Consider the following 12,466-nt stretch of genomic DNA (forward strand, 5'->3'; position numbering starts at 1 on the left):
TTTCTTAGTTTAAGACATTTAAGCCATAAAGAGTGACAGTGGCTCAGGTGAGCGACTCCACCTCTAATAGCATCTGACCATGTCTCAGTGTCCGCTCAATCAGGCTGTCTGTTTTGTTGAGAATATTTTTTACAAACATCTGGATTAATATGGCTTGTTGTGCGGTGAAACATCCTAATGGATCATCTCCGATGTCCCTGCTGCACTATACGCACTGAGTGGAAACAATTGTTGTATTTAATGTTGTATGCTAACAATGTTAGCATTTTTACCAGCTTTCGATAGCTTCATCCGTGCGATTACTGAGAAAATAAGAGGCTCATAACTGTTAAGGTCCACACCAAAGTAAATAGTTATGAGATCCACTGCGCAGTCCCCCAACGTATGCCTTGATAAACACCCAAACCGAGGTTAGCCTGTTAGCTTAGGTGATTTGGACTCGGAGAGGGGCGTGTACAGGCTTCTTTTGTCACACACTGAGCCGCCCACGCTCCACCCCTTTATGCATTAATGAGTTCATCATGAATCAGTGTGGGCGGGGCTCTCAATATGGCGACGCCCAGACCCGGGCTTCATATCGACTGTTAGAAACCTGTGAGTGACATCGTGCAAGCTTTGTCCAGTATATATCCAGTCTATGGACACCACTGTCTCTGACTACACATTGGACAGGTTCAGTGAAATTTTGAGCTTTGTAAAAGTGGGCAATCTTGTGTTTATGCTTTCCCTTGCTAATTTCACTAGCCCATCAGTCCATTTGGCCTTGGCCATGTAACATTTACACACACTCATCTTCAACCGCTTACTCCAATTAAGGGCCGCGGGGGCTGGAGCCCATCCCAGCAGTCATGGAGTGCAAGGTGGGGTTCACCCTGGACAGGACGCCAGTCTGACGCAGGGCCACATATAGACAAACAAAAACATTCACACCCGCACACACACCTACGGACAGTTTTAAAGTTTCCAATCCACCTAATAAATGTAAAAAAAAAAAAAAAAAAAAAAATTAATAATTTGAAATTGGAGGAAACGGCTCAAGTGCAGGCATCATACTGAACAGATGGGAGCTCAGATGCACACAGGTTACATATGGCATAATTTGCAGTTCCAGCTTCCTGGTTCTAAGAACAAAGAATAACAAAACAATTCATCAAGCACAGGTTAGAAAAGCTTCTCGTGCTCCACTCTGAGACTCAGACTGGCCTTTTCTAGGCTGCCGTCTCATTTCCCTCATGTCTCTTCAGTTTGTCATTTTTGTTGCATCTTTCATGTTGTTGTAATGAATTTATCAGTGGAAGAACTAATGTGGAACTGGAAGGAAAACTCAGTCTGCCTTACAGATATTACAGCACAACCGGCTACAAGACGATGCGATTAAATTGTCAGGATCAATAAGTTACAACATTTGAGTTTTTGGTGGTGTGCATCACTGCATCCACAACAATACAGAACTGTCAGACAATGGATCCATTCCCACTCCATGAAAGTAACTGCTGCAGCCACATAAAACATGGCCGTGGCCTTCTCCAACCACTAGGGTCCTCAACACTGAGGCACCTACGAACCGAATAAACCATGCTAAAAACACACCACATGGTTAAAATACCATCGCTGATGCTCCCTCACAATTTAAGTGATACTCCTCATCAGAGTCTTTTGAAGTAACCACTCATGTGACATCAAGTCATTCTAGTGGCACCCAAAGATCCTCCAAAGTGACCAAAGACATCTTCTTAGGTCACTGTTGAGCAACCACACAGCAAGACAGTCTTTAGCTTTTCTAGTTTGATAGTAATTAATTTATGGCTGTGACAAGTGATTTTTGACAGATCTGTTTCACAGACTCCTCCATCTATGGGTCCCTTGAGCAGAGGGTTCAAACCCTTGATATTAACTTGATGAAGTTGTCTGTGTTTCAAGCTTTTATTTTAACTTCGACCACTGTATTAAACTGTACGCACAGTTCACTGGTTTGATAAACTCTCTCTCAGGACAGCCAGGAGCACAAAATTGTCCTTTATGAAAACCCAAACTTTGAAGGCAAGAAAATCGAGATCATAGATGACGACGTGCCCAGCTTTCACGCACACGGCTACCAGGAGAAGGTCTCCTCTGTTCGGGTTCAGAGTGGCACGTAAGTCCATCTTCCACTGCTTTTTCAATAATATTCAAAAGAATTGTTTAATTGATTGATTGATTGACAGATATTTTATTGATGACTGAGTCAGCTCATTTGTCAGGAATAAATACTCAAACATTCTCTGAGTCCAAATCCTCAAAAGTGAGAATTTCTAGATTTATCTTTTCTGTTTGTAAATAAATATCGATGAGGTTTAACCATCATCAGTACCTCTGTATTCTCCGAACTGTTAAACGTCTTTAAAATTGACAAAATTGATGTAATTGCCCCCTGTATTATTGTCTTCAGTTTGACTTCTTTTGATCATATTTGATTAAATACTGTGGGGTGTTATGTGTCGGACGCAGCTCGGAGAACCGACCAGCGTTTGAAGGACCCAGTATGAAATAAGCAGAGCACGGTACAAAGGCTAACTGAATTTAATACATAACAGTGATAATATAATAACAAAAGGTGCGGCCTGGCGTGGTGCGCTCCCAGCAGCGCTAACGGTCCGGAGCCAGAAGCTGTTTCGGACCCAAGGACCCCGCCGACACCCCCCAGGTGGCCGCAACAACCGAGTCTGTGAAAGAAGGAACCATTATGTGAGTCCACACTCTACACACAGAACACTTAAAGGTGTACAAACAGCAAACACTTCCTGGCTTGATTACTGATCAGCTTCCCAACCTGCAGGCATGGAACATCCAGTTCACAAAACTCCACTGCAGTGGAAGCTGATACATGACTAACAAACAGCTCAATACAATAAGGTGTGAGGGACACCACATTTACTGACTGTATAACTGTTAGTCACAAAATCTAACGTACCTCAGGAAGTGTGCTGACGAGCGTGAAACCTCACCCCCTCCTCTTTCACAGACTGTGCATCAAACCTGGACGTTCTCAGCATCCGCTGTTGATGAGATGGCTCCCGAGACGACGATCTCACCCGTCTGGTCACAAGGTCGAGTCTCTGGCAAATACACACTGTGCACTCCAGTCTTAAATGCCAACATGTTCCAATCCATCCAGATGCACCACAGCTGTGAGTCCTGACGAGTCGCAGGTGATCAGGGTGAGGTCCTGACAGCCTCAGCAACACAGCCACTCAGTCCCAAACGCACGCCACCTGGGAGGAAAACCAAAAGACAGAAACAAACCGGCAGCCAGGCCCCCCCAGCCATATAACATGGGGTCCATAATAAATCTTCTTATAGGGTCTGCGTGGGCCCCAGTTTGATATAATGGTACTGTATATCCAAATAATCCATAAAGCCAGTTTTTTTTTTAAGCTTTGTGTTTTGTAACTTCTGCACCGTCACAGCAGTTTTCATTCAGGATGTTCGTATTTAATTTTGTACTGAAAAGTTGTAAAAAAAAATAATAATAATAATTCTCAAAGTTCTTTCCAGTTGAAATGTGTTTAATAGCCCAATACTCAAAGGTTCTTGGGTTTTTTTTCCCCCCAAAATAGATGCAAAGTAACCTGATTTTGTTATATTTTTGGGAGTGGCCTAAAGATCTTTCCAGTGTAAAAAAAAACAAAAAAAAACTGTTGGGGTCCACATGGTCCCAGGTGTATAGATGAGTTTCAGGATGTGTACTGATGAGGGTTAAACTGCTGTTGAGACATGACGCTGATGATCTTTGGGTATGAGAACCCATAACCGACATATTACAGACGAAACCCAACAACCAGCACATTAATAAAGACATCATCTCAGTTTGGATGACGTTTTGTTCCATCCTGTCTCCCCCTCCTCCTTGTCTGCGCTCCTGCTGCACCAGTTGGGTGGGCTATCAGTATCCCGGCTACAGGGGCTTCCAGTACCTGTTTGAGAAAGGTGACTATAAGGACAACACTGAGTTCGGGGCCCAGGTTCCTCAGATACAGTCGGTCCCGCGCATCAGAGACATGCAGTGGCACCATAGGGGAGTGTTTCACCCCATCAACTAAGCCAGCGACCCTTTCCTGTCTTGACCCCTGACCTCTGCACCCATGCTGCACTCCCACCTCCTCCCCTGCAACGCCAAACTGCATTTTGATATTTACTGCTCTTGCAGTTTCCATGTTGGTTGAAACAAATGAATAAATCCTGATTGCTTCTACGTGACTCACTGTCCCTTTGTGCACACAAATGTTCTCTGAGAAGAAATGTTTTACCAGGATAAGTTGTGGGCTACAAATACGGATTATGTTCAAAGTCACTTCATCTGTTAATTATTTGTATGATTAGTAATGATTGATTGGATTTATAATAGTAATGATCACAATATAGTAAACATTTATAAAACATAACAAACATGACAGTAACAACTAAATGACCCTCAGCTTTCTAACACAAAATGTGTGTGTGTGTGTGTGTGTGTGTGTGTGTGTGTGTGTGTGTGTGTGTGTGTGTGTGTGTGTGTGTGTGTGTGTGTGTGTGTGTGTGTGTGTGTGTCAGGGAGGCAGACAGAGACAGACAGACAGACAGACAAACAGTTGTCTTTCGGCTGCTCCCATTAGGGGGCGCCACAGCAGATGAGTCATTTCCATTTCACCCTGTCCTCTGTATCTTCCTCTGTCACACCAACCAGCTGCATGTCCTCCCTCAGCACATCCATAAACCTCCAGTTTGGCCTCCCTCTTCTCCTGCCTGATGGTTCCATCCTCAGCATTCTTCTCCCTATATACCCTGGGTCCCTCCTCTGCACGTCTAAACCATCTCTGACTTTGTCTTCAGACTGTCCCACCTAATCTGTCCTTCTGATATGTTCATTCCTAATCCTGTCCGTTCTCGTCACTCCCAGAGAGAATCGCAACATCTTCAGCTCTGCCTCCTGTCTTTTTATCAGTGCTACCGTCTCTAAGCAGGACAACATAGCTGGTCTCACTGCTATCTTGTAAACGTTCCCCTTCACTCTTGGAGCTATGCCCTCTGTGGCATATCACTCTTGTCACCTTTCTCCACCCACTCCACCCTGCCTTCTTCACCTCTCTAGCACCCACATTACTTTGGATACTTTCACCACCTCTACTCCTTAAAACGGCACTATTCCACTGGGCTCCCTCTCATTCACACACACATGCTCAGTCTTGCTCCTACTGACTTTCATTCCCCTGCTCTTCAGAGCGTACCTCCACCTCTCCACTCTCATCTTAACCAAGCAGCAAAACTCAAGCTCACATTTTGTCCCCAACCACGAAGTGCAGTTCCTTGACTGGCAGTTTGAGGCTAAGCTCCAAAACAGAGCACATTCCGATAGAAGCCATTTTAAAACAATCAACTTTAGAGCAGAAATAACCATGTTTACAGCCTGGTACAAAAAATGGTTTTGGTCTCCACAGAGAGTTTTCTTCTCCATGACAACTGTACAGGCGATGATTTTATTTTCTACCATCTTAGTTTAAGACATTTTTAGGGGTGGTGGCCAAGTGGCTAGTGCACTTGGTTTCAGTGTGGAAGGTTCCCAGTTCAAATCCCACCCCTGCCACATTTCTTCATGTAATGTGGAGTTGCGTCAAGAAGGGCATCCAGCATAAAACTTGTGCCAATTCAACATGCAGATCCACCTTGAATCTGCTGCGGCGACTCCAAGTGCAAACAAGGGAACAGCTGAAGGGACTTACTTTTAGTTTAAGACATTTTCATTGATAAAATTCTGTATAATTGTGGGCGTGGTTGCTTTCATTGACAGCAGCTGTGTGCAGCAGTGACTCCTTAAACCATAATGGAGCTGCTTGCTGTTGTGTCTATTTAGAGTATTTTATTACAAACACCTGGAATAATGTGGCTTGTTGTGCAGTGAAATGCCCTAATGGATCATATAAGATGGATCTGTGGCAATACTCATGCCGAGTGAAACCCTGGTCTTATTTAATGTTGTATGCTAATGGTGTTAGCTCTTTTAGCAGCTGTTGGTAGGTCCAATTAAAGGACATGTTGCACATTATTTAACGTCCCAGTTAGCAACACAACATCAAAGTATTCATGAATGTAACTATCTGTGTACATTTTAGTTATTTTTTTATTTTCATTTATTTATATAGTGCCAAATCACAACAAAGTTGCCTCAAGGCGCTTCACACAAGTAAGGTCTAACCTTACTAACCCCAGAGCAAACACTCAGGTAACAGTGATAAGGAAAAACTCCCTGTGATGATTTGAGGAAGAAACCTCAAGCAGACAAGACTCAAAGGGGTGACCCTCTACTTGGGCCATGCTACTGACACAATTCACAAAACGAATATACAGGAAATGTTGACGGTGCACAGGACAGGAGGGTTACAGAAAGACACACCACCCCCATCTTTGGATGGAACCGCGCCTCAAACAGAGAGGAAAAAAAAATCAGGCGGCAGAAAGACAACAAATACAGTATAATTTGTCATCATTAAGCAACAAGAAAAACAAAAGAAATACTAAGGTGATCGCCGGCTACGAGCCCTAAGCTTCACTAAAAGACCCAGAATTTAAATAAAGTTGAGGCCGCGGCACACTCCATTTCCTAATAAAATTAAGAGTAAAAAGCATAGAAACATAGTATGCACTAATGATTAGTTGTCTCTGATGTATTTTATTGCTAATTATCCCTCTTGCTGAACGGGTTAACGGGTGCATTTCTGGAAAACGTCTTCCTCAGCAATTCTCGACATTTCTCGGCTTGTGATGTACATCTTAGAATAAGCAGAAACATCCTGATGGCTGACAGGCAGAGCTAAATGAATGCCGTTATGTCCAGTAACGAAGCTTCTGAGCTTTCATTTGAGAGTGATGGATCGGATTTAGAGAGGAGACGACACGCTTCACTTTTTTAGAGTCTGTCGGATTTTGGAACCTGACATATGGGGACGCTGCTGTTTGTCACAGTATGCTGTTTTACTGCCACTGTGAACATGGATGTGGACTGTCTCCATGACGCTGAGATAATGGCTGTTCTATCTAATGTGCAAGAATCTTGGGAGAACTTGAGGAGCTGACAGCGGAGCTGCAGTCAGATGTTATTCTCTGACCGGCAATCACATGCAATCTGTGTGTGAGGACTTATAGTGGACCTGGACATGTCCTCCAGCTGGCGATCACAGGTGATCCGTGTGTGAGGACTCATAATGGAACTGCACATTGTGCTCCAGCTGCCGATCGCGGGTGATCCATGTGTGAGGACCTACAATGGACCTGGGCATTGTTCTGTAGCTGGTGATTGTGGGTGATACGTGTGTGATGACTTGTAATGGACCTGCACGTTGTTCTGCTGGCGATCGTGCACACGATCCGTGCGTGGGGACTCTTTGATGTTGTGGAATTTACATATTTAATCATTCTACAAATGTGTGAGTGACCTGTTCAGCTTTTTTCCCTTTTGCATTTTTTTTTCCCTCAGTGGAACTGGTAGGCTTTATTTTTATTTTACTTTGAGAGAGCCTGTCAGATTTTGGATCTTGATGTGTGCTGAGCAGCACACTATTTTAATGTTCATGCAGACCTCTCTGCTGTTTTTTAGGCTTTCTAATCACACAGATGCGGTTTTTAGATTTTTCACAGTTATATTGATGACAACACTTATATGCGTGCACAAAGCCGAGCGTCAAGCAAAAACTGATTTTAACAGGTTATGTTTATGACTAATGCCCGTGAAGGTGCACCAAGTCTTCTCACAGCTGCTGCTTTTACCATGACTGCATCAAAATTAACAGTTATCTAAAAATAAGTCATCACAACATGACATCACACTTATGTAAACGTTGGAATTAATCCTTGGCTCCGTTCTTAACGTTAGCAGCTACATTCCATTCAAGCAGGTGCTGGGACATCTCTAAAAGCTATGTCACCGCTCTCGGGAACACACAAGTATTCATGAGTACTTTGTTTTTGACAGTCTCTGTACCTGTTTGTTGCGAATGCTGTATAATTTAAAACCAGTCATGGAAGTGCACAAAGTAATCCCAGTGGATCATTGGATGCTCACTAACAGCCTAAATCTAAGTTGTTATGACTTTGGTGTGATGTGTCCTTTTATGCACAATTACACATGCACATTACAAATGCACAATTGTTTTCCAAGGTAAATTTTTTTTGAATTGGAAACCAGTGTTGGTGGAGGTTTGTGCTCTACGAGCGCAATGCTCTAGTTCATAACTATCCTCATTTCATCTTTTCTAATGCACTGCACTTCCTGGTTTACTCTGTCCACATCATCCAGCCTCTCTCTGTCTCCCCCCCATCACTTAAGCCCCTTTCACACGGGGCCACCGTAGAGTTGCAGCCATCTAAACAACATAGAGAAACCACATGACAACAATTGCAAATGAACATTATACCACCGAAATGTAATTTTTTATGCTTTTCGTCACATTAGTAAGAGACTGCATGTATGAGACCCTGCAAACTTGCTAAAACAAATATTCCAAATAGTTTGTGTCTGCTACATTTAACCTGCGTGGAATTTAATAAACGCAAACAAAATTTCAAACATTTCATGTGTACAATTGTATGCAAAAGATTGGGCACCGCTGATAATTTTGATGATTTTCCTTTATAAATCATTGGTTGTCTGGATCAGAAATTTCAGTTAAATATATTATATAGCAGATGAACACACTGATATTTGAGAAGTGAAATTAAGTTTCTCAGATTTATCGAAAATGTGCAATAATTATTGTAACAAAATTGGGCATGTGCATAAATTTGGGCACCCTTGTCATTTTATTGATTTGAATACATTTCACACTAATTATTGGAACATAAAATTGGTTTGGTAAGCTCATTGACCCTTGACCTCCTTACACAGGTGAATCCAATCATGAGAAAGGGTATTTAATGTGACCATTTACAAATGTCTCTCCTCTTTACATCTCTTCTAGTGAGTGGCAACATGGGAGGCTCTAAACAACTCTCTAATGACCTGAAAACAAATATTGTTCAACATCATGGTTTAAGGGAAGGATACAAAAAGCTATCTCAGAGATTTCAGCTGTCAGTTTTCACTGTGAGGAACATAGTTAGGAAATAGAAGGTCGCAGGCACAGTATTAGTTTAAGGCCTGAAGTAGCAGGCCAAGAAAAATCTCAGATAAGCTGAAGTAAAGGATGGTGAGAACAGTCATAGTCAACCCACAGACCTGCTCCAAAGACCTACAACATGATCTTGCTGCAGATAGTGTGTCTGTGCATCGTTCAACTATACAGCGCACTTTGCACAAAGAGTTGCTGTATGATGCTGTAATGCAGAGGAAGCCTTTTCTGCGTACACACCACAAACAGAGTCGCTTGAAGTATGCTAAAGCACATTTGGACAAACCAGCTTCATTTTGGAATAAGGTGCTGTTGACTCATGAAACTAAAACTGAGTTATTTGGACATAACAAGGGGCTTTATGCATGGCTGAAAAAGAACATAGCATTCCAAGAAAAACACTTGCTACCTACAGCAAAATTTGGAGGTGGTTTCATCATGTTGTGTGGCTGTGTGGCCAGTGCAGGTACTGGGAATGTTGTTAAAGTTGAGGGTCACATGGATTCCAGTCAATATCAGCGGATTCTTGAGAACAATGTTCAAGAATCAGTGACAAAGTTGAAGTTGTGGTTGTGGCTGGATCTTTCAACAAGACAACAACCCTAAACACTGCTCAAAATTTACTAAGGCATTCGTGCAGAGGAACAAGTACAACATTCTGGAATGGCCATCTCAGTCCCCAGACTGAGAATACTGAGAATATCCCCCTGAATATTATTGAAAATCTGTGATGTGATTTTAATCGGGCTGTCCATGCTCGGAAACCAACAAACCTGAGATGTTTTGTAAAGAAGAATGGTCCAAAATACCTTCACCCAGAATCCAGACTCTCATTGGAAGCTGTTGGAAGGGTTTAGAGGCTGTTATTTCTACAAAAGGAGGATCTACTAAATATTGATGTATTTTTTCTGTTGGGGTGCCCAAATTTATGCACCTGCCTAATTTTGTTTAAAGAATTATTTCACACTTTCTGTAAATCCTATAAACTTAATTTTCACTTCTCAAATATCACTGTGTTTGTTTGCTATATGATATATTTAACTAAAATTTCTGATCCAGACAACCAATGATTTATAAAGGAAAATCATGAACATTACAACCCCTGGCAATAATTATGGATTCACCGGCCTCGGAGGATGTTCATTCAGTTGTTTAATTTTGTAGAAAATAGCAGATCACAGACATGACACAAAACTAAAGTCATTTCAAATGGCAACTTTCTGGCTTTAAGAAACACTATAAGAAATCAATAAAAAAATTGTGGCAGTCAGTAACGGTTACTTTTTTAGACCAAGCAGAGGGAAAAAAATATGGACTCACTCAATTCTGAGGAAAATGATGGAATCACCCTGTAAATTTTCATCCCCAAAACTAACACCTGCATCACATCAGATCTGCTCGTTAGTCTGCATCTAAAAAGGAGTAATCACACCTTGGAGAGCTGTTGCACCAAGTGGACTGACATGAATCATGGCTCCAACACGAGAGATGTCAATTGAAACAAAGGAGAGGATTATCAAACTCTTAAAAGAGGGTAAATCATCACGCAATGTTGCAAAAGATGGTTGTTCACAGTCAGCTGTGTCTAAACTCTGGACCAAATACAAACAACATGGGAAGGTTGTTAAAGGCAAACATACTGGTAGACCAAGGAAGACATCAAAGCGTCAAGACAGAAAACTTAAAGCAGTATCTCTCAAAAATCGTAAACGCACAACAAAACAAATGAGGAACGAATGGGAGGAAACTGGAGTCAATGTCTGTGACCGAACTGTAAGAAATCGCCTAAAGGAAATGGGATTTCCATACAGAAAAGCTATCGTGGACTGTGGATGACTGGATGAAAGTCAATCTTAAATATGATCAATCTATCTTTATTAGTTGGCTTTGTACCACAGGCTTTTAAGGTGGCAGTAATTAAACCACCACTTAAAAAGCCATCACTGTGCTTGTTCTGTTAGACCTCAGTGCTGCTTTTGATACTGTTGACCATAAAATTTTATTACAGAGATTAGAGCATGCCATAGGTATTAAAGGCACTGCGCTGCGGTGGTTTGAATCATATTTATCTAATAGATTACAATTTGTTCATGTAAATGGGGAATCTTCTCCACAGACTAAGGTTAATTATGGAGTTCCACAAGGTTCTGTGCTAGGACCAGTTTTATTCACTTTATACATGCTTCCCTTAGGCAGTATTATTAGACAGCATTGCTTAAATTTTCATTGTTACGCAGATGATACCCAGCTTTATCTATCCATGAAGCCAGAGGACACACACCAATTAGCTAAACTGCAGCACTGTCTTACAGACATAAAGACATGGATGACCTCTAATTTCCTGCTTTTAAACTCAGATAAAACTGAAGTTATTGTACTTGGCCCCACAAATCTTAGAAACATGGTGTCTAACCAGATCCTTACTCTGGATGGCATTACCCTGACCTCTAATAATACTGTGAGAAATCTTGGAGTCATTTTTGATCAGGATATGGCCTTCAATGCGCATATTAAGCAAATATGTAGGACTGCTTTTTTGCATTTGCGCAATATCTCTAAAATTAGAAAGGTCTTGTCTCAGAGTGATGCTGAAAAACTAATTCATGCATTTATTTCCTCTAGGCTGGACTATTGTAATTCATTATTATCAGGTTGTCCTAAAAGTTCCCTGAAAAGCCTTCAGTTAATTCAAAATGCTGCAGCTAGAGTACTGATGGGGACTAGAAGGAGAGAGCATATCTCACCCATATTGGCCTCTCTTCATTGGCTTCCTGTTAATTCTAGAATAGAATTTAAAATTATTCTTCTTACTTATAAGGTTTTGAATAATCAGGTCCCATCTTATCTTAGGGACCTCTTAGTACCATATCACCCCAATAGAGCGCTTCGCTCTCAGACTGCAGGCTTACTTGTAGTTCCTAGGGTTTTTAAGAGTAGAATGGGAGGCAGAGCCTTCAGCTTTCAGGCACCTCTCCTGTGGAACCAGCTCCCAATTCAGATCAGGGAGACAGACACCCTCTCTACTTTTAAGATTAGGCTTAAAACTTTCCTTTTTGCTAAAGCTTATGGTTAGGGCTGGATCAGGTGACCCTGAACCATCCCTTAGTTATGCTGCTATAGACTTAGACTGCTGGGGGGTTCCCATGATGCACTGAGTGTTTCTTACGCTTTTTGCTCTGTATGCACCACTTTGCATTTAATCATTAGTGATTGATCTCTGCTCCCCTCCACAGCATGTCTTTTTCCTGGTTCTCTCCCTCAGCCCCAACCAGTCCCAGCAGAAGACTGCCCCTCCCTGAGCCTGGTTCTGCTGGAGGTTTCTTCCTGTTAAAAGGGAGTTTTTCCTTCCC

The 12,466-nt window shown here is 42.0% G+C and overlaps 1 protein-coding gene across 2 annotated transcripts in view; it reads left to right on the plus strand.

Annotated features, from left to right (window-relative positions):
- crybb2 (crystallin, beta B2) overlaps positions 1-12,466 on the plus strand; it is a 49,371-nt gene that overhangs the window by 32,116 nt on the left and 4,789 nt on the right. Inside the window, exons 5-6 of one of the 2 annotated variants that reach the window (XR_004560613.1) lie at positions 1,992-2,134; positions 3,911-4,197. Coding sequence is in view for 1 of the 2 variants with exons in the window: in XM_034169710.1 (XP_034025601.1) it covers positions 1,992-2,134; positions 3,911-4,079 (312 nt within the window). In the remaining variant the exon portion in view is untranslated. Of the gene's footprint in view, positions 1-1,991; positions 2,135-3,910; positions 4,233-12,466 lie in introns of those variants that run through there. The other variant, XM_034169710.1, reaches the window with a different exon arrangement.

The sequence above is a fragment of the Thalassophryne amazonica genome, chromosome 5, assembly GCF_902500255.1.
Source record: "Thalassophryne amazonica chromosome 5, fThaAma1.1, whole genome shotgun sequence".
In the NCBI taxonomy this organism is placed as follows: Eukaryota; Metazoa; Chordata; class Actinopteri; order Batrachoidiformes; family Batrachoididae; genus Thalassophryne; species Thalassophryne amazonica.